Genomic DNA, 22,375 nt, shown 5'->3' on the forward strand with positions numbered 1-22,375 from the left:
CACACTACTACAAAAGTTTACATACATAATAGTGCATAGATAACGATTTTTTTCAAAAACCGTTATGTATGAGCGCACTTTTAGGAATAGATAACGGTTTTGAAAAAATCCGTTATCTATGTACTGTTGTCTATATCCATAGATAACGGTTTTTGAAAAACCGTTATGTTTTTGCGTTATCTATTAGTTGCATACATAACGGTTTACAAAACCGTTATGCCACCGTTATCTATGACCATCTTTTATAACGGTTTATTTATAACGTTAAAGAACCGTTATGTATAAGAGTCATTTACAACGGTTTTTGAACCGTTATGTATGAGCGTCTATAAAAACTGTTATGTATAAATTTTTTTATTAATTTTTTAAAAATAATAATATATTATATTATATTATATTAAAAATAACAAATAAATTGTTTATCCTAAAATCTGAATTTATTCCTAGATATAGACTTTGAAAAATAAAAAAATCATAATATTTTTTTATTTTATCATTAAGTAACACTTATATAAATTCTAAATTAGAAATCTAAATACCAAAAATTGAATATTAAAAATGAAAAAAAAAAGGAATAAGATACTATTATTTAGGAAATTTAGAAATTAACCCCCCAAAACTACAAGCCCTAGTTTTGTTCGTCTCTCTCATCTAATCTCTCTGCCTCCTCATGCGTCCTCCCTGTCTCTCGACTCTCTCTCTCCCCTCTCGACTCCGCCGCCGGCGCCGCTGCCCCACGCCGGCCCGTCGCCGCCCACCCTCGCTACTGCCCCGCGCCCACCCACCCTCGCTGCTGCCTCGCGCCCGCCCACCCTTGTCACTGCGTCGCGCCGCTGCCGCCCACCTTCGCTGCGTCTCATCTCTTCCCCAAATCTCTCTCTCTCTCCGGCGAATGGTAGCTATTCGCGCTCTTCCGGCGACATCGGTCGCCGTGACCTCGCCTCTTCATTTTCCTCTAACATATAGCTAGGGCAAAGGTCGAGCCCTAGTTCTTCTCTATTCGGTATAACCCAGCCGTCGCCATCTCAGGGAGACCGGCGAGCTACGCCTAGAGCCCGCCCATCGTTGCTGGTGGTCCGAGGATCGGCGAGCCGATGGTGTTCTACGGCCGGTTCTCTTCTCAACTCCACATAATCGAGGCAGGAAAGGGGGAAAGCCCTAATTATCCGATTTGCAATCGAGAGCGGATGAGGTTGATAATTAGGCGTCGAACAAGAGTTTTGCCCCTTCTTCTAAGCAAAGGAGGTATGAGAGAAAGGGGAGCTTTGGATTGGAATCGAGCAACGGTGGAGCGGATTCAGGTAGTTGGATGAAGGGTAGTTGGATGAAGATTAGAGAAGAGGAAGGAACCAAATTTGGAATGGAAGAGCAAGAGATAGTGATTGTTGGAGCTGGAATTGCAGGTCTCGCAACATCTTTAGGGCTGCACAGGTATCCTCAAAAAATTCCCTCTCAAAAATCTTTCAATCGAGATCCAGACATTTCATCGAACATGTATGCTGCTGAAACTGATTCGCTTTGATGATTATGAGCTAAACTTTTTAAGACTGTTGCTGTTTGATAATAGTAGATTGGGAATTCGAAGCGTAGTTGTGGAGTCAGCAGATAGCTTGAGAACTTCGGGATTTGCTTTAGGAATTTTAGCAAATGGTTGGAGGGCACTGGATGCTATTGGCGTAGGCGACATACTTCGCGCAAAACACCACAAACTTAGCAGGTAACGTCGATTTGTTCCTTTTTTTATTTAAATTTAGATCAGCTGTATGATTTTCACTGTGATTCATTGATATTTCTGAAGTGTTTATCTTCAAAGTAGTTAATTAGGCCTTGTTTTGCAGAATTGTGACTACATCGGTTAACTCTGGGATTCAGACTGCTGAGCTACCATTTAGGGCTTCGCATTCACAGTAAGTGCGACACTGCAATTTCGTGTTATTTTCCGAGTAGAGGTAACTTCATATAAAAATTAGTGTGTATAGTAAAAGATTGAATTTCTTCACTGTCTAATACATGATTGTGACTACGTCTGACTGCATTTAGGGATGATCTGGAGTCTCGGTGTGTGAGTCGGAGAGTGCTGCTGGAAACACTAGAAAATGAACTTCCAAGAGGTACAATCAGGTACTCCTCCAAGGTGGTTCATATACAAATTGAGGATCGTGTCGAATCTATTCATCTATCCGATGGAACTGTCCTGAAAACTAAGGTAGTTAATGCAGATAACAAGAATGCTTACTCGAGTTATTAATTAGTTTGTGTTTACTGTTAATTGTCATAGAATTCTTGGCTTTGAATAGGTCTTGATTGGATGTGATGGAGTGAACTCTGTGGTGTCCAAGTTCCTAGGCTTTAGTAAGCCGGCTTATGCTGGTCGAGCAGCTGTTAGGGGCTTCGTGTATTTTAAGGATGGATATGCTTTCGAGCCAAAGTTGATGCAGTTCTTTGGGAAGGGTGTTAGATTTGGTGTTATCCCCTGTGATGATTATACTGTTTACTGGTTTTTCACCTTTAGTCCTTCATCTCAAGGTGCTCATATCTTTCTTTCCTAGTCTCTAACTGTACCATTTCACATTGTGTGTGCTAAAGTTCATTGCGAAAAATGGTGCAGAGAAAGAGATGGTGGAGGATCCGGCCAAGTTGAAGCTATTCATGCTCAGCAAGCTGGGCAAGGTATCTGATGAGATCAGGCGAGTATTCGAGGAAACACAACTTAGTTGATAAGACGATTCTCTTTCAAGTAATAGATCGAGAGTTCGTCACTTAATCTACGTGAGCAGTAATTCTAAAAAAAATAAAAATTAATTGTCCCTTCATGGGCATGGAATCGATGAGGCTCAGTCAACTCTAAAGTATTGAATTAGTTAAGCTTGAATACGAACATAGTTAAGCTATCAAAGCAACTCTAACTGTTTGCTTGCTAAACTTTTCTATTTCTTGTTAACTATAAATGATCAGATTAAAGCATATTTGTGACCAAGAAAAGGGATTAGATTCTAGCTTGTTGCTGGTTGAAGATGAAAGTGGAGTGAAGATATGAGAACAATAAATTAAATACAAAGCAGCTGATTAGGTTAAGTGGTTTTGGGTATTTTTTGTTTTTTAATTTGCTAATGTAGTTGCGAGACCTAGAATTTCTTCACTTTGTTTCTGCTCTCTCTCTCTCTATCTTGTTTTTCAATGTTTGTTATAACATATTTCTAAGAGGCATGGTGGTTCAATTAAATAATGGGGGTTAGGGAACTCAGATTTCAGTGATGAAATGGACAAGGAACTTAGCCAAATGAGTGCGGCAGCTGGGCTAAGGTGATTTTCGTGCCCAATCTCTTTTTTGTTGTTTGCTTTTTAGATTAAATGTGCCTTATACTTCATGTATCCATCTATGTCTTGCATGCTGCCATATGTTTGAGACAACTGGCTTCTTCATGTATCCATCTATGTCATGTATCCAACTTATGAAGTGGCTTGATAATACAGCCTCATTTTGTTCTTGTTTGTCTATTGGTTTTTTGATTGTTTGTTAATCCCTTAATTTGTATTCCTATTTCTCTTTACATCTTGATCTTTTGTTATTAGATCTCATCTTGAAGGAAGGCTCTTTAGGTCTAATACAATTTGTGAGATTATATGAGTTATTTCTCACATACGATTAGGAGCTTATGCTTCTGTTCTTCATGTTGAGATGTCTGAAGAGTTTCTACGTTTATATTTTTCTTGATTTTGGGTAGATGATGGATTAAGATAGAAATTTCCGTTGCTGAATGATTGTTAGGAGATTAATTTCATAACTTTATGATATTGCAGGAGGCTGATGTTATGAGAAGCAAATTGGAGACGGCGAAAGAGAGGAAGCTGATGCTCGCTGCTGAAGTTCGGTATGCAATTTGATTAGATACTGTATGCCTTTAATCTAACTGCCTTCAAGATTTTCTCATGGTGTATGTCGTATGGTTTCTTTGCTTTATATATTGATGGCACACAATTTGGAAATCAATGGTTTGGTCCACATCTTGTCTGCAATATATGTTTCCTTCTTTGTTGTAGTAATGTTTTGTAGCGATTTTGCTGCTTTTTATGTTGGATTGCTATGATCTTGAGCAATGAAATGCATGATATTCAATCAGGTATGAAGCCAAATACATACGTTTATCTTTGTATATGTGGCTTCTCCGCAGATATATGTTTCCGCGCATTGTCAAATATTGACGAGTAAAAATGCCTAGTTCATCGCTGTCTTATTTTGGTATCCCCCATGTTCGTGTTGCACTGATCAAAATAACAATGGAATAATCAGGTTTCTACGGAAAAGGCATATATACCTTGTGAAGACGAAGGATGCGAATTCACCTGTGCAAGAACAAATCCTTGTACAAGCGCCAAACTCACTAAAGCGTGCTAAAATCACAAAGCAGCAGCTTCTGAATGGAAAAGAAGCGAGCCGGCATTGATTGCCTTCAGCTCCAGTACCCATCTCCAAGAAGAAACGAGTTGCTCTGCCGATGCTTCATGTAGTAAAACATGTATTAACAGGCAACTTGTGTAGCTCGAATTGTTGGATGCTATGTTATATATGCTAATATTATCTTGTCAATGTTATTTTATTATTTGAATTTTTTTTATTGATTTTTAGATATACATAAAAGGAAAAATTAAGAATAAATAAAAAATATGCGAAAAACTGTCATCTAATATATACAAAACCGTTATCTATGTCTTACAAAGATAACGGTTTAAATCGTTATAAAAAGTATAAAAAACTGTTATCTATAATATGAGAAAAAAGAAATATTATATAATACATAACGGATTAATTCTAATACATAACAGTCGAAAACCGTTATCTTTTTCTTACAAAGATAACGGTTTAAACCGTTATAAAAAGTATAAAAAACTGTTAACTATAATATGAAAAAATATATATTATGGAATAGATAACGGATAAATTATAATACATAACAGTCTAAAACCGTTATGTATAATCAATATAGATAACGATTTTATAACCGTTATGTATATGTGGTTGTACTGTTATCTATTCCCTTCATAGATAACGGTTTTATAACCGTTATGTATGTGTGGTTGTACTGTTATCTTTTCCCTTCATAGATAACGGTTTTTAAACCGTTGTGTATGACACCTATAATAGATAACACCACTATACACAACGCTTTTTTTGCTCATAGATAACGGATAAAATCCGTTATCTATGAGCGTTTTTCTAGTAGTGACAGTGTGAAAGAGAAAATGTGAGAAAAAAGTAAGATTGTGGATTTTTGTGCATACACTTTAAGGGTAATTTTTGTCCACAATACTTTTTTTTTTGTTCGAAAAATAAAACTTTATTAAAAGCTGGTAGGCATCAGAAATGCCTACATCAACTACACAAGACCTTCGAGATATGTTTAGAACACCATTAAAATACTTAAATTTAGCTACAATTATTAAAATAAGGGTTAAGGTACAGATACCCCCCTAAACATGACCCCCCTAGAACGTATACCCCCAGACTCGGTTAAGGCGCGTTGACCTCCCTGAACTCCTGAAACAATGGTGCAAATAAACCCGTCCGTTAAATGGCGTTTAAACGGCGATTTTTTTTTTATTTTTTTTATCACTTCTCTCTCTCTCTCTCTCTCTCTCTCCAATTGATCTCTCTCTCTCTCTCTTGGATTCAAACGATATCTCCGCCAATAAATTACCCTTTTTGTTCAAAGCCACCGATTCCCCCACCACCGCCACCTCAGCCGCGTCGCCGTGGCCGTGGCCGGCCTGCGTCATTAGCCCTAAGACTCTCTCTTTTCGCAACGAGAGCTTCTCCGCCTCTGCGGCGGCGTCGCATGTATTCCCCGATGAGACCGCCGTGATCGGAGGCCTCTGATCCGATTGCCTCTTCTTCGAGCCTGGCGAGATAAGCTCCATCCTCAGGAGACGGCGCGGCAAAAGCACGCACCTTTCCCTACAGTGGCGGTGGCGGCGGCAAAATCAGATCCTCGATGGCGGAGATGCTGGCGGCGCACGGCATCAAGCGCAGGAACAGCCTCAAGGAGCTGCCGACGTGTTACCTCAGAGTCAATGAGAAAGGCAATCACGAATACGTCGTCGGCGCCTTTGTCGATCTCCTCATTCACCTCTCACTGCATGCGGTAAATGGTCTTAGTTTATTCATTATTGAAATTAGCTTGATTGGTTTGTAAGTTTCTGGAATGAATAATGTAAGTTAGAAATATAATTAAGGGAATTTTGCTCCGTTGACTGAACTATGTTCGCCGGCACCGTTCAATTTCAGGTCGTTGTATTCGAAGTGGAAAACTTGGAGGTGATTATTGTTTATCTTTGGGAAAAGGTGCAGATTGGCCCCCGAAGTAGTAGCCCCTATAGCGTTTAACCCCTCTTACTCACTGTGTGTGCAACTAAACCCCTGAACTTCGAGAAAAGGGTGCAAATTCCCCCCTCTGACCTAACGCCGTTAAGTGTCCATTAACGTTTGGGTTTAATTGCACCCTCTACTTCAGGGGTGGATCTGCACCTTATTTTTTTTTTATAATTTTAGCAACCCACCTCCGGCATCAACTTAACCGCCCCCCGTACTCATCGGCTCCAACTTACACTTTGCCAGCTCGCGCGCGCTCAATCTCTTGATCGTCGACTGCTTACCGCCGACATGCAGCATCATCACCAACTCCAGATGTGGACCTGGATCGAATCATGCTTGGTCCAAATCCATATCCGTATTTTTTTACTTAGGTCAGGATCTGGTCCAAATTCATTAGGTCCAAAAAAACGAGATTCATGTCCAGATCTATTAGATTCACAGGGTCTACAGTCCTGACCCGGATCCATTCTTTTTTCTCTTTTAAAATAAATTTATAAATATTAAATTAGCCAAAAATAAAATCATAATTATTATCTAGAGTTTTAATAATTATTCAAAAATAAATAAATAAAATTTAAATAAATATTATATAGATAAATATATACACAATTAATATCATAAGATAAGCCTCAAAGGTTAAGGTGTTGGAGGAGATGCTGTTGTGCGGGGCGGTGAAGAAGCTGGTGGCATTGCTGCATGTAAGCGGTGGGCAGTCGACAACCAAGAGATTGAGCACGTGCGAGCTGACAAGGTGCAAGTCAGAATCGATGAGTACGGCGGTGGTTAAGTTGATGCCGGAGGTGGGTTGCTGAAATAAAAAAAAAAAAAAAAAAATTAAGGTGCAGATCCACCCCTGAAGTAGAGGGTGCAATTAAACTCAAACGTTAACGGACACTTAACGGCGTTAGGTCAGAGGGGGAAATTTGCACCCTTTTCTCGGAGTTCAGGGGTTTAGTTGCACACACAGTGAGTAAGAGGGGTTATACGCTATAGGGGCTACTACTTCGGGGGCCAATCTGCACCTTTTCCCTTTATCTTTTCTCGATTTCTCTGTCTGGTTCGAAAGTAGAAGAAGAAGAAGGGGAGATATCTCTCTCCCATTACGCTCCCTCCGTCGAACAGAGAGGACGATGTCATTCCGATTTTTGATTGGAGATTCAAAGCTTGCTTTCTGGTGGTAGATTGATGACAATGGCCGTGGAGAAGAGAGAGAGAGGAGTGAGGCCCACTAAAAATAAAAAATAAAAAAAATTATTTTCTGGACGGCGTCTAACGTCCGTCTGTGGGCTGGGGTTAGTTGTATACTTTCCATCGAGTTTGGAGGGCAATTTGTATCAAGTTGGAGAATGGGAGGTATACGTTCTAGGGGGGTCAAGTTTAGGGGGTATCTGTACCTTAACCCTTAAAATAATGTTGGGTGGATAACAATTTTAAAATTTCATTAAAGGGATTATTGGATGCTATTAAATTGCAATAAAAATTTATCGAACTTGATGAGCCTGAGAAATAATTAGCATTTAATTTTAATAGATATCTATCAAAAATATAAATAAATTAAGCGGATAATGCAATTATAGCTCGCTAATACGTGCCTATAATTTTAGGACCGCAAGAACTGATTAAGGCAACGGCATTACATGTTTTTTTAGATATACTATGTGATTGAGTTTGTTCACAATTGCAGTTCCTTGACGTCTTAAAATTCACTCGAGTGGTAAATAAGACTTAGCTCAAGAAGCAGAGTTGAGGCACCCAAAGACTCTCTTTTATAAGAGATCTTGAGTTCAATCCCGTCTACGTACGGTATAATTTTTCTACTTTTGTGTAAGTAATTTTTTTATATTTGTGTGAGTAATGATCTCATACACAATTTAAAAATATCTCATATTTTTCGAGTAGGAATAAAAGTTACTTATGCCTCAGCTAATATAGATACGGATCGGAACCTGTAATTGGGTGGTTGATAGACGGATGTCATACTTACTATTTACTCTAGATTTATTTAATTGCTTTTTGAAAATGATTTTTTTTTCTAATGACCGTTTTCCACTAGAGCTTTTTTATTTTTCTTTAGAAAATTTTAACGCGTCTCAATTCATATTTGAGACTTTAATCATTTTGTGATGTTCCTATGAACTCTAGGTCATTCAAAAAATGTATATAAAAAGAAAATTGTAAAAAAGAAGAAGATAATTTTGGCAAAATATGGAATGCTATTTATAAGACGATTAGGCTCAATCAATTGACCTTGAATGAAAGCCAAACTCATGTCTACAACTTATACTAGCATTTGCACCCCGTGCAATGCACGGAAAACATTTTTATATTTTTATATATATAAATTGATACCAGCTCAATTAAATATAAGAAAAAAATTAATTTTAACTTAATATATTTGAGTTGAATATTAAAAAAATAAAAAAACAAAGAAAAATTCACAATAATAAAAATTGATATTGTGAAAAGGCATAAATAATAAGTAAAAAGAATAAAATAGAAAAAATGATTTATTCAAAAAAAGAGGAGAGATGAGATAGAATTTTTAAAAATCATTAATCTTTAAATAAATATAACTCTCCATTTTAAATCAAATATTTACATAAAATATATCAAATTAATGCTCTTATCATGATATTTAATTTGATATATTTTATAAATAATTTTAATTTCACAATTTTAGAAATAAATAATATTAAAAAATAAGAACACAAAGAAAAAATTATATTGTACAAATAAAACTTCAATTTTTTATAACTACAAAATTGTCACTTATTAATTTTGAAATCAATTTGAAATTGAAAATTATCTTCTTAATATATTATAAATTATTATATAAATATAAATTTATAAATTATTTATAACCAGTGCCTTATAAATTGTGTATATACACACATATAAACAATAATTTATTATGGAATTATAAACGTGGGTTATGCAATTTTTCTTTTTAAACGTGGGGTGTGCATTTTTTAAAAAATTATGGGTTATGCAATTTTAATTGAGTTAGTTACTTAATTTTTGAATATATACAATAAGTCATTACTTTTGTAAGAAATCACAAAATTGCCATTGAAATTGATTTGAAATCAATTTCTAATTGAAAACTGCTGTTTTAATATAGTATAGATAGCCTCCTTTTTATAAGATAAGACAACATCTACTACCTATCTTCTAATTCAAAATAGAGGCATGTTTCGGCGCATCTGGATGCACAATATCTGCACAACTTAAATTATTATTATTATTATTATTATTATTATTATTATTATTATTATTATTAGATATTGTAATAAATTATAATTAAAAATTAATACACTCTAATTGAATTTCATTAGATTAATGTATGGACACAATTTTTTGCCATTAAAAATATTATATTCTTTAAGTAGTACCAACATATATTACTCATTTTGTCCATGATAAGTGTGGTAGGATTGGAGGACACAATTTTTTAAGAAAATGTTACGAAATATGTATAAAGTAGAGAAATGAACCCAGAAAATTGATTTGTTAGGCAATTAATAAATAATTTGTGAAATGTATTTTTTATATATATTAAGCATAAATAAAGTTAAAAATAAAAAAATATATATATCAAAATAAAAATATCTTATTTATTGTGGACGAAGAATAATAAAAAGACTACTGGTAACATGGATGTAGGGAATATATTTTACTTACCCTTTAAAAATGATAGGGCAGGGTGCATGGGAGCAATAATTAATTTCCCGTTATGCTGCTTGTGCACCAGAATATAATGCGACAGCTAAGAAATTAGGGTAAATATCACTTTAAACCTTAAACTATTTCCGCGCTATCAATTATACCCTGAACTATTGAAAATAGTTTTTTTAACCTTCAACTATTAAGTTTATATCACTTATAGCCGTGTCCATTTTCCGGCGCCGAAAAACTGACGTGGCTCGCCGGATCGCCAAAGTGTATTTTAATTTATTTTTTTTAGAATGATGTGGCATTTCAACCATTAAAATGATGTGGCATTTTCAGCCATTAAAATTAAAAAAAAAATACACATTTACATTAAAATGATGACACACCTCGCCTAAAAAAAATGATGACACGCCTATCTATTAAGTTTTTGGAGTGGATAAAATAAATATAAAATTCCTTTAACACCAAAAATAACATCTTCATTCCCTAAAACAAATCGTCACTCTTGGAATTAAGAAGAAAAACACAACCTAATTTTAAGAACCCTAAAATTGAGAGATTTCACTCCCATCCAAGATTCGTCTGTATCTCCAACAATAAGAATGCTTATAGTGTTGCGTGATACATACGATCGGTGAGTGCGATTATCATTCATGATTCAAAACTCTTTTATTTGTGTCGTTTTCTAGTAGTGAATATCCAAAAATCTTTCGCGTAGGCATTGTATCGAGCAGGTGGTGTGCTCAGCTTAAAAACCAAAAAAAAAAAAAAAATTTAATACAAACTCCAACTCCACCTCCAATACGCAGAAACAAATTAAGAACAATCAAGAACACCATTTCATCACGATGCCGTCAATCGATTAAGTTTATATTCGACACAAGTTATTCTAAATCTGAGTGTCAATCTATTTAAGCGAATATCGGTGTCAATCGCTTCTCTTAGCACACTTTCAGATTCGAAGCCGTTAATCGATTACACATTCAAGCAAATATGGGTGTCAATCGCTTATCTTTTTTCTGTTCTTTTTATCCATTGAGCTTCGTCTTGTTTAAAAAAAAAAAAAAATCATCGCCTTGTTCCTTTTAAATGATGGCTGCACCTCTTATGTTCTTTTTGTGTGATGTTTCTTTGGAAATAGATGGTGTCATCATTTTAATGTAAATGTGTATTTTTTTAAAAAAATTAATGGCTGAAAATGCCACATCATTTTAATGGTTGAAATGCCACATCATTCTAAAAAAAAAATTAAAATACACTTTGGCGATCCGGCGAGCCATGTCAGTTTTTCGGCGCCGGAAAATGGACACGGGGTATAAGTGATACAAACTTAATAGTTGAAGGTTAAAAAAATTATTTTCAATAGTTCAGGGTATAATTGATAATGCGGAAATAGTTTGGGGTTTAAAGTGATATTTACCCAAAAAACTATAGTCAATCTGTTTTTTTTTTAGAGCAAACTATATATAGTCAATCTTGTTTCCATTAAAATATCCTACTATCTTCTTTAAGTACGTAGTACCAACCCACATACTCCAAAACATTTTATCCTTTTTTTAGAGCAAACTATAGTCAATCTTGCTTATTCAAAATGATTTTTTTTCGAATGATCTTTTTACACTAGAGCTTTTTTATTTTTCTTTAGAAAATTTTAACGCGTGTCGATTCAGACTTTAATCATTTTGTGATTTCCTATGGACTCTAGGTAATATTTTCACACTATATATGTTCTTTTCTATATACTACATTCATTCGAAAAATGTATATAAAAAGAAAAATATAAAAAGATGAAATATATGGAATGCTATATATAAGACGATTAGGCTCAATTAATTAATTGACCTTGAATGAAAGCCAAACTCATGTCTACACCTTGTATAGTCTCATTTTCACAAGACAACATCTACTACCTATCTTCTATTCCCTCGTCTCATGAAAGTGTGCACTCTTTTCCATTTTAAGACGTTCCACAAAAATGTGCACTTTTTCTTTTTTGAACTCCTTCTTTCACTAATAAAAGTATAGGCCCCCTTCTTCCATTAAAAACACACTCACATAACATTTATTAAAACTCATGTCACCAACAATTATGCACACTTTTACGGGAATGAGGGAGTAATTCAAAATAGAGGCATGTTTCGGTGCATCTGGATGCACAATATCTACACAAATTAAATTGTTGTTATTATTAAATTTTGATTAACTATAGTAATAAATTATAATTGAAATTAATTCACTCTAATTGAATTTCATTAGCATGTATGAACACAATTTTTTGCAATTAAAATATATCTTGTTTAAGTAGTACTAACATATATTACTTCTTTTGTCCATGATAAGTGTGGTATGTATTGGACGACACATGTTTGAAGAAAAAATGTGGCATGAATTGGTTGGCACAATTTTTAAGAAAATGTTACGAAATTAATGTGTATAAGGTAGAGAAATGGATCCAGAAAATTGATTTGTTAGACAATTAATAAATAGTATGTGAGATGTATTTTTTTTATAAATATTAAGTATAAAAATAAAGTTGAATATATATATATATATAGATATCAAAATAGGGAGAAGTTCAAATAAGAACCACTAATAAAATAAGAATGGAGAACCATTTTAAGCCATTCGATCATCAAGATCTACGGTGGATGCATCATTTTGGTGGATGGATGCAGGTGCTGGGTTCGAATCCTGAAGGGAGCAAAAAAATTATTTTTTTCGGATGCATTAAATTTAATAGCGGATGCATTAATTTGTATAGCAGATGCAGTAATTTTATTGGTTCTTATGTTCTCACGATAATTGTGGTTCTCACTATAACCGCACCCTATCAAAATAAAAATATCATATTTATTGTGGAGGAAAAATAATAAAAATACTACCAGTATTTACTTCCCCTCTAAAAATGATAAGGCAGGGTGCATGGGAGCAATCATTAATTTCACGTAAACGTAATGCTGCTTGTACATCAGAATATAAAGCCAAGAAACTATAGTTAATCTTGTTTCCATTAAAATATACTCTCTTCTTAAGTAGTACCAACCTACATACTCCAAAATATTTTAGTTGCCCTTTAAAAATGATAGGGTAGGGTGCATGGTAGCAATCATTATTTTTCGATGTTGGACTGCTTGTGCACCAAAATATTATGTGACAGCTATGAAATGGTAGCTAGTAAGCCTAATTTCAAGAAAGACAAAGCAAGAATATCTAGCTAGCCGGTCACAATTTCTTTTTTTTGTCGAGTACTAAAATTTTTAACTTCCAGAGGTATGGTAGAAAATCCATGACCCACTACAAGAAATATACTCGCAAATGTTTAAAACTATAACCCTAGGAAAAAATTTGTTGTTATAGAACGGTTTTAGAACTGTGGTCGTAGATATCTACAATCATTTAACACCCACTACAAAAAAACCGGAGATTACCGGCGGCGTTTTGCCGTCGGTAATGAGGGGACGGCCGCCGGAAATTAGTCTACCGGGGGCATTACCGGCCGCGTCTCGCCGCCGGTAATTTTCTCGTCGTTAACACTATTACCGGCGGCAAAACACGCTGCCGGTAATTAACGGCGGTAGGTACCGCCGTTATGTAATGACCCGACTTTTTATTAAGGATTATATACTTTTAATTACTGATTTAAGGATTTATTATGGTAATTAGAGTTCAGCATCCATTAATAAAATACGAACTTATATGAATTTGATAATTTATATATGATGATTTATTTTTTTTTTATTTTTATAGATGATGCACTCAAAATATATTTTGAGTCCATTAATTTATTGTGGAGAATTTAACACTGAAGTGTTAAATATGAATCTTTTATCGATTGTTTACTTAAGCCCATGAGTAATTTAATTTATGTTAGAAGCAAGCTCAAATGGATTTTTATGCTTCAATAAGAATTAGGCTTATATGTCTTAATGTATTTAAATGAGTTTGGAACCATATAATTAATATATTAATCTCTTAGATATTTTATTACATATATAATCCTAAGCATGCTGAATCCTAAGCATGCTGAAGAATTTTGAGCGCATGCTGAAGAAATTCTTCAGTCATACATGCAGGCTGAAAGGGGTTCATACCTGTAAGTTGAAAAATTCCACAATCCTCATCCATCCAAACCACCCCATTTTTCTTTAAAACCACAGCCACTTTCACCATTCTCACACCACCATTTTCAACTACTGCAGCCCAATTTCACAGCCAATTTTAAGGTAATGCAACAAAGAAATTTCTGCATCTTTCCATTCTCTTCCCAAATTGATTCCTAATTTTTGTGATATACAATATCTGCAGAGACTATTATCCACCTACTCAAGGTATCATCACCCTCAGGGAACCACCAATTCATACCAATTCATACGGCTGTTCTGATATTTCACAACATGTTTACATATGCACATATGAACTGAAATTTACAGACTAGTTCAGTTTCAAGAAAAGAATTTCAGATTTCATTAAGCAATTACAGTATTTGATTTTTGCTCAAATCCTATGTACTAAGTGTTCGACTGAATTTGAGGCTTGAAACCTTTGAAGGGGGGGGGGCTGACTCTGCTGTGTGTGTGTGAGTCGAGATCAGAGGGAGGCGGCAGCCGCGGTGGCTCGTCGCCGGCGACGGAGCGGCGGCGGTGAACCTGCCGTGGTTCCGATCTGCCAAAAATGAAAGAAGAGGGGGTTTTTAGCTTCAAGTTTTAAAAAAAAAATGAAAGGAGAAGGGGAAACTTAGGGTTTACCTGGGCTGTCTCCGGCGACGGCGGCTCCTCCACGGCCGTGGGCCTGTGCAGCCAGCGAGAGGGAGGGCGACGCGGCGGCGCGGCTTACGCCGTGTCTGCCGGCGTGTGTGGCAGTGAGGTTAGAGAGAGAGATCGAGATGAAGTTGAGAGTTAGGGATAGAGAGAGAGGGAGAACAAGGGGTGGCCGTGGCGTTGAACGGCGGCGGCGGATCTGCCGTGGAGGAGAGGCGGAGGAGATGACAGCGGCGGCGTGGTCGCGCTGCTGCGCCTGGTTCCAGCGGCCGAGGGAGCGAGGGAGTCGAGGGTGGCGACACCTGGTGGCTGGTCGCGGTGGCCGAAGGAGAGGAGGGGAGGAGGCGACGGCGAGGCGGCGCGCCGGAGGCGGCGCCGCCCTCAGCCGAACAGAGAGGGAAAGGCGAGAGAGAGAGTGAGAAAGGAGAGATGGGGCGCAGCTTGTGTTATGTGTGTGTTTGAGTGTATTTAGTGTGTGTGTATATTTAGGTTAGGATTTGGGCCGGGTATGGGCCGATTTTTTTTAATTGTTTGGGCCGATTTAATTAAATTCTTGGGCCGATTTAATTAAACTCTTGTGCCAATTTAATTAAATTGTTTGGGCCGATTTTATTAATTGTTTGGGCCGAGACTTGGGCCGATTTTAATAAGTGTTTGGGCCCTTATTTAATTAACTGATGGGCTTCTTTTAATTAAAGGATTTGGACCTATTTTAATTAAATTGTTTGGGCCTTATTCAAAGAAAAACATGATAGACTTAATTTATCTAATTAATTTGGGCTTATATCTATTTAAATTATTTGAGCTCTTAATTATTAATTTAAATTGAGCTTGATTAATTTAATTATATATTAACCTCTTAAATTAATTATTTAAATGGAGTCTTCCATTTGATTATTTACAAATGAACTTTTAAAATAAAATATTTTGAGTTAAATTCTTATTTCTTTTCAAATGACTTATTAATATGGATTATTTGAAAATGATTAAATTGTTTTATGTATGAGAAAGCATGATCTATGATGATATAATTTATCTATGTAATATTATAGGTTTTGTTTTTAAATGACGAAATATTTGACTTGATGACATAAATAGAACGAGTTATGATTAATGCGCATGTTGATGTTCGAATAAATAGTTTCGAACCTAAATGATAGTTATGTGATAATGTTTTGAGTCTAAGGTTTTGACGAGATAAGATTAATATTATAATTTACTAATTTTTAAGGGTGATGATGGGCTCACTTATTGGGCTTCATGATTTTATTATCTTGGGCCTCATTTGTTGGGCTCTAGAAATAAATTGATGTTGGGCCTAATATTATTAATGCACTGAGCTTCGAATTTATTCTTTTGGGCTTGAATTAAATTCCTTTTGGGCCTTGATTATTTTATTTTAATTGGGTCTTCATAATTATTCTATTAAGTTTAATTAGAGAAAATTTTAAGACTTACTAATTATTAATTAGTAAGTGAATTAGATTATTTTAAGATGAGTAGATTATTAAAGATTAATAATCCGACCTCATAAGACGAGCTTTAATTCCTTAAATAGGATTAGCATCTCATAATTTAATTAAAGGAATATGAGTCATGCATAATCATTTCACGCATCCTCATTTATTGAGATTTTTCGAGAATTAGAATCTTATTTTATTTTCTCGGATTAAAGGTCAAGCACCAGAGTTAGAGCTAAACCGTGAGTCTGCTATTCAGGTGGGCTTTCTACGTATAAACTAAAATTATATATTAGAATTGTTAAGACTTTATGCTTATGAATTTAAATGATATTGTCAATGCCTAAATGCTTTATGTTTTATTATTAATTGCCTATCTGATGTTAATCGAATTCGGATTCTGGATGGGACCGCAAATCCCTTCGGAATTAGTGTACACCTTGTGATCGTGAGTCATCTAGCGGGTTGGCCGATCATAGTGTCCGTAGAGGGAGGCCTCCCTCTCGGCACGAGTTACTGATATGGTGATTAATGATATAAAATACCTGCGCGGGTTATTGATGAAAGAAATGATATTATGTTTGGTAAATACGAGTCTTTAAAGGAAAACCCTCGTATCTTACTACTGTTGAAAGGCTTGACAATAAAATATTATGCATGTATGTAAATTTCGGCAAGTGTCCACTAAGTACTTTTGTACTTAGCCCTGCATGTATTTTTAAATGTGCAGGTTGAGCTGTGATCGAGGATGTAGTGTGCGAGCGGAGCTTCTGTCAATCTAGGATGAGTACCTCAGAGTAGAGTATATGTCTTCATACATATATTCAAATTATTATTCCGCTGCAAACACTGATTTTACTAAGACATTATGTTATCTGTCAAAACAATATGTACTATTTAATAATGTACTCAAACTCGTTGAGTACCCCTTTGAATAATATTATGTACGGTCCCCTTGTGGCCTTCATTGATATCTAGATATTTCGATTGATTTCTTTATACAAGTCAAGTCATCAAGAAACCGAATATGCCCCTTTCTAAATCCCGCTCCTAAATTCCCTCCCTTAGTCGCGGTTTTCCCGAATTTGCTATCCTTAGCAAGTGCGGTCGTGACAGAATGGTATCAGAGCATTTCTTTTGCTCTGAGTACTACTCATTCCTTCTAAGTTGAGTCTAGATTAAGTAAGTTAATACACTTTTGAACTAGTTGACAAAAGCTTGGCACTACATCTCGTCACGCTCAACGGAGGTTATGGTAAGTACTTTCAAGTTTTAATTTAGTTAATTTCTTGAAATGTATGAAGCATGAATAAGTATGACTATGGTATGAATCACAAGAACTTAGAACTGTTAAGTTATATATGCTCACTCTCACGACGGAACATAGAAGAGAACTTAGGGAGATGCCTTAATTCTTTTTCTTCATGTTACGATGACATCGACAATGACGGTCGAAATAGAGAAAGAAGAATCACATGAAGGGTCGCATGATGAAACCACGAGCATGAAGATTGAACAGCGTAACGAACGCCAATAGTACGTTGATGACATGGGCATAGCTTAAATATTCGAGTGTTTTTCTACGATGAGATCTCGAATTAGCTTGGCCTTTTGAACTTATTTTGTTGAAACTTTTAGTGCTCGTTGCTAGATTTAAGAAAATATCATCATCACATAACAAGCCCTAAGTTCGGAAAACAACGACACTAGAACTATACGATAGTCGAATTGGTAATCTGTGATTAAGTATTAAGAACCTGTATGGCTTGTGTAAATGCTAGATTTAGATGATGAGGTGTTTTTGCACGTTATGGTTATTGAACCAAACTTGTTTTCCGATTTTAGATATTTAGAACCTTATCCCCTTAAGTTACTTGTCGTGTGCTACTTTTGACGATAGAACTTCCTTTGTTAGATGGCGAGGACTGTTTTCACCCGACGACGACCACTGCCCCCATGGGCTAGTCCAGAGGAGGTCGAGCGGTCCTACCGCACCTATGCTCCATGTCACGGGGATAACCTCGGACAGTTCCTCGCAGGTTTTCACAGACACTGGGTCGAGGCGAGTGCACATGGAGTATCAGGGTATGACGGTATCCAGAGGTTGATCTTACTGTTACCTTCCGAGTGGCAGGGATGGGCTAGACAGATTTCTGCCCACTACATCTTTCGCCGAGAAGATTACCACGACCTCATGGGAGACTTCCCTAGCTTTATTGCGGAGCTTCAGATCTGTTTCACTTTGTGGGGCCGTGCTCCTCTAGGGCCCTACATCCTTCCGGGAGACTACGTACAAGTGGGGACGCCTATGCCAGCGGAGACACCCGCTACTGCCCCTGAGTCTCCGATGGTCTTGCCACGAGATTCTACACCACGTGCCTCAGTTCTAGGGTGCCGTGGTAGGCACGATGACGAGACAGGCCCTTCTCGTCCACGGGCTCGCAGGGATTTCCCATCGCCTCCTGACTCAGCGATCCGAGCTACTACTCCTCCACCACCACTGATACCTACGATAGACGCAAGGTTTGAGGCTGCCATGGCAGATGTCGACAGGGTCATGGCCAACATGAGGGAGTTTCTAGATAGGGGCAAATACCCTATGCAGGAGGATGACGATACAGCGCAGTATGGTACGATAAGGATTACTCGTCCTGAACCCGTGCCAACTCCAGCTCCGATCAAGCCTCGTGCCACGGCCAGGATCAGCACCAGAGACGATCCGATCCGTGAGATTGTGGACGATATCTTCCGCTCAGCCCAGATCATGCAGGAGACAGGCGAGGGCCAGGGAGAGACTCCGTTGCCCAGCTGGGAGCCGGGCGAGGATGAGGAGGAGGACCCCGAGGAGGATGAGGAGGAGGACCCCGAGGAGGATCCAGAAGAGGACCCCCTGGCGTCACCGAGGAACAGTCGTACCGCGACTCAGAGTTCACAAATTTGATAGTTTTAGCTTGTGGATGTACTCCGGAAACTATAATTCGTTCCAATGACTATGATTTTATTTATGTTATTTCTAGCTAGCATTAGTACGGAAATGTTGGTCTCTAGGACGTTCCGTGAATAAAAACCCTTTTGTGATTGCTTAACTAGTAAGCCGGTACATCATAGGGAGTACTGGATAGACTTTACTTACATTTTGGGTTGACAATGTAAAAGCCCTCGATGAGACAATTTTCCATGAGATATAAATGACCCTAGCATGGGTTTTCTACGACGATCCCGTGTATGTTTTATGTTTCTCTACGGGTTTTATTTTTCACGAGTCAGTTAAGAATGTAGTAACTTTGAATAATGTGACTTGTGTATGCAACGGTTCCTGTTAATATATTAGTTTTGGAGTTATGATAAGTTAAATTTAACAAACAGTTCTTTATTAATTGCCTTAGAGATTCCTGTATAGAATGTATTAAAAAGGGTGTTTGTAATTTGCAGAATGCCGCCTAAACGAGGTCGCCCCCCTAGGAGAAACGTTAACAATGATGGAAATCGCGATGAAATACCTGAAGGGCGGCGAAACGATAGGGAACCTACCCCACCCCCTCCACCCCCTGCTAGAAGGACTGAAGAACTGTTTCTTCGACAGAATCCGCCCACATTTACTGGGACAGGCGACCCAGCCGAGGCCGAAGCTTGGATACGCGCCTTGGAGCGTATCTTCACCTTCCTACACTGCACAGAAGAAGAGCGACTCTCGTGTATGTCTTTCCAACTAGCCGGATCGGCTGACTTTTGGTGGGAAGCCCGCCGAAAGACTCTGACTCCCGAACAATGGGCAGCATACACTTGGGAAGACTTTAAGACGGGATTATATGATAAGTATATTCCCAAGAGCTACAGAAAGAAGAAGGAGGCTGAGTTCTATAGCCTGAAACAAGGGAAGAAGACGGTGACAGAGTATGACAGAGAGTTCTGCGATCTATCACGTTATGCTCCGCAACAGGTGGATACTGATGAGAAAATGGCGGAGAAATTTTGTGCCGGTCTGAGGCACGAGATTCGGATGACTCTAGCTAGTCATGGTGGACTCTCATACACTGAGTCTTTGAACAGGGCACTGGACATCGAAGCTGCGATGCCAGTAGAAAGGTTGGCTCCGCCACAGACCTCAGCGCCAGCCAACCCACCTGCACGCCCTCAGAACTTTAAAGGGAAGCGCAACTGGAACGACCATAGAGGAAATGAAAACCAGACTAACAAGAGGCCATGGCAAGGAAGTGCGCCGTTGGGACAATATCAGCAACAAGGACAAGGGAAGCAACAGGGTCCTGCCCCAGCTGGAGGCAGCCAAAGACAAAATGAAGTTCCCCTTTGTCCAAAATGCCACAAACCACATCGTGGTGTCTGTAGGGCTGGAACTGACAGTTGCTACACGTGTGGCCAGAAGGGCCACTACTCCTCACAATGCCCCAACAAACAGCAGGGCGCGGCAATCAGGGCCACTTATGCCCAGCCCCTGCAAGCAGTTCAAGGGCAACACCAGCCCCGCCAACAACAGCCATACCAGCAGCAATACCAATACCAGCCCCGCCAACAACAGCCATACCAGCAGCAATACCAACACAAGCACCAACAACGCCAACAGCAACAGAGGCGGCAACAACCATTGCCGCAGCAGGCAAGAGCCTTTGCTCTCACCCAAAACCAGCCCGAGAAAAACCAGGGAAACCTGGCAGGTATGGGCAAGCTTAAAGGTTTTTCCATAATGATTCTGTTCGATACTGGTGCCTCGCATTCTTTTATATCTGCCCCTTGCGTAGATACCTTAGAAATCGAATCAGAACGAGCTAAGTGTGCCTTAAGAATCACTACACCCTCAGGAGGAAGATCTACCACCACACATGTTTGCTCGAACGTAGAATTTGAAATAGGAGAACTTAAGATGGTAGCGAACAATCTTAATATTCTGCTCATGTGGGATGTAGATATAATCTTAGGAATGGACTGGCTAGCTGAGAATCACGCCACCATCCTTTGTAGTGAACGAAAAATTTCTATTCGACCACCTGGAAAGGAACCGACGGAATTTCACGGCATAGGTATGAAGAAAAGAGTACCAGTGATATCCGCATTACAAGCCAGAAAAGAGATGATGAAGGAAGGAAGCACAGCTTATCTCGTCTACCTAAACGGGGAAGCTAGTGAAGACAAGAAGGTGGAAGATGTGGCAATAGTACGAGACTTTCCAGAAGTTTTTCCTGAAATATTGCCAGGACTACCTCCAGACAGGCAACTAGATTTCACCATTGATCTAGAACCTGGATCTGCCCCAGTATCAAAGGCACCGTACAGGATGGCCCCAAAGGAACTACAAGAATTGAAGGTGCAACTACAGGAACTCTTGGACTTGGGTTTCATCAGACCCAGTGTCTCGCCTTGGGGAGCGCCTGTACTCTTTGTCAAGAAGAAAGATGGAACCATGAGGATGTGCATTGATTATCGAGAGTTGAACAAACTGACGCTTAAAAACAAATACCCTCTTCCAAGGATAGATGATTTGTTCGATCAACTCAAAGGAGCCAGTGTATTCTCAAAAATAGATTTAAGGTCTGGTTATCATCAACTGAAGATCAGACCAGAGGATATATCTAAGACCGCTTTCCGCACAAGATATGGTCACTATGAATTCATTGTCATGCCATTTGGTCTAACCAATGCACCGGCAGTATTCATGGACCTCATGAATCGAGTTTTCCATCCATACTTAGACAAATTTGTCTTAGTATTTATAGATGATATTCTCATCTATTCTAAGAATGAACAAGAGCATGAAAATCATTTGAGAATCATCCTGGAGACATTAAAGACGGAGAAGTTGTTCGCCAAATTCAGCAAGTGCGAATTTTGGTTGAAAGAAGTAATGTTTCTAGGGCACATCGTATCAGCAGATGGAATCAAGGTGGACCCCGCCAAGGTGCAAGCAGTGCGCGAGTGGAAATCACCAACCACACCTAATGAAATCCGGAGTTTCTTAGGTTTGGCGGGATACTACCGGAGATTCATCGAAGGATTCTCTAAAATAGCGAGACCAATGACGCAATTACTTCGCAAAGGAATCAAGTATAAGTGGAACGAAGAGTGTGAAGCCAGCTTCCAAGAGCTGAAGAAGAAATTGACAA

The 22,375-nt window shown here is 38.0% G+C and overlaps 1 protein-coding gene and 1 long non-coding RNA gene across 2 annotated transcripts; one reads left to right on the plus strand and one right to left on the minus strand.

Annotated features, from left to right (window-relative positions):
• Positions 1-1,288: 1,288 nt before the first annotated feature.
• On the plus strand, positions 1,289-4,601 carry LOC131020914 (monooxygenase 2-like). Its single transcript, XM_057949966.1, has 8 exons — positions 1,289-1,431; positions 1,571-1,717; positions 1,839-1,907; positions 2,041-2,206; positions 2,298-2,526; positions 2,609-2,687; positions 3,802-3,872; positions 4,292-4,601. Exons 1-7 carry the CDS (start codon positions 1,310-1,312, stop codon positions 3,815-3,817), a joined length of 828 nt encoding a protein of 275 aa, XP_057805949.1. The 5' UTR covers positions 1,289-1,309; the 3' UTR covers positions 3,818-3,872; positions 4,292-4,601.
• A 9,824-nt stretch (positions 4,602-14,425) lies between these two features.
• LOC131020923 (uncharacterized) lies at positions 14,426-15,239 on the minus strand. The gene is made up of 2 exons (XR_009100807.1): positions 14,788-15,239; positions 14,426-14,704 (listed from the first exon to the last, which is right to left on the minus strand). It is a non-coding gene; the product is annotated as an uncharacterized LOC131020923 (long non-coding RNA).
• Positions 15,240-22,375: the final 7,136 nt, after the last annotated feature.

The sequence above is a fragment of the Salvia miltiorrhiza genome, chromosome 1 (genome assembly GCF_028751815.1).
Source record: "Salvia miltiorrhiza cultivar Shanhuang (shh) chromosome 1, IMPLAD_Smil_shh, whole genome shotgun sequence".
NCBI lineage: Eukaryota > Viridiplantae > Streptophyta > Magnoliopsida > Lamiales > Lamiaceae > Salvia > Salvia miltiorrhiza.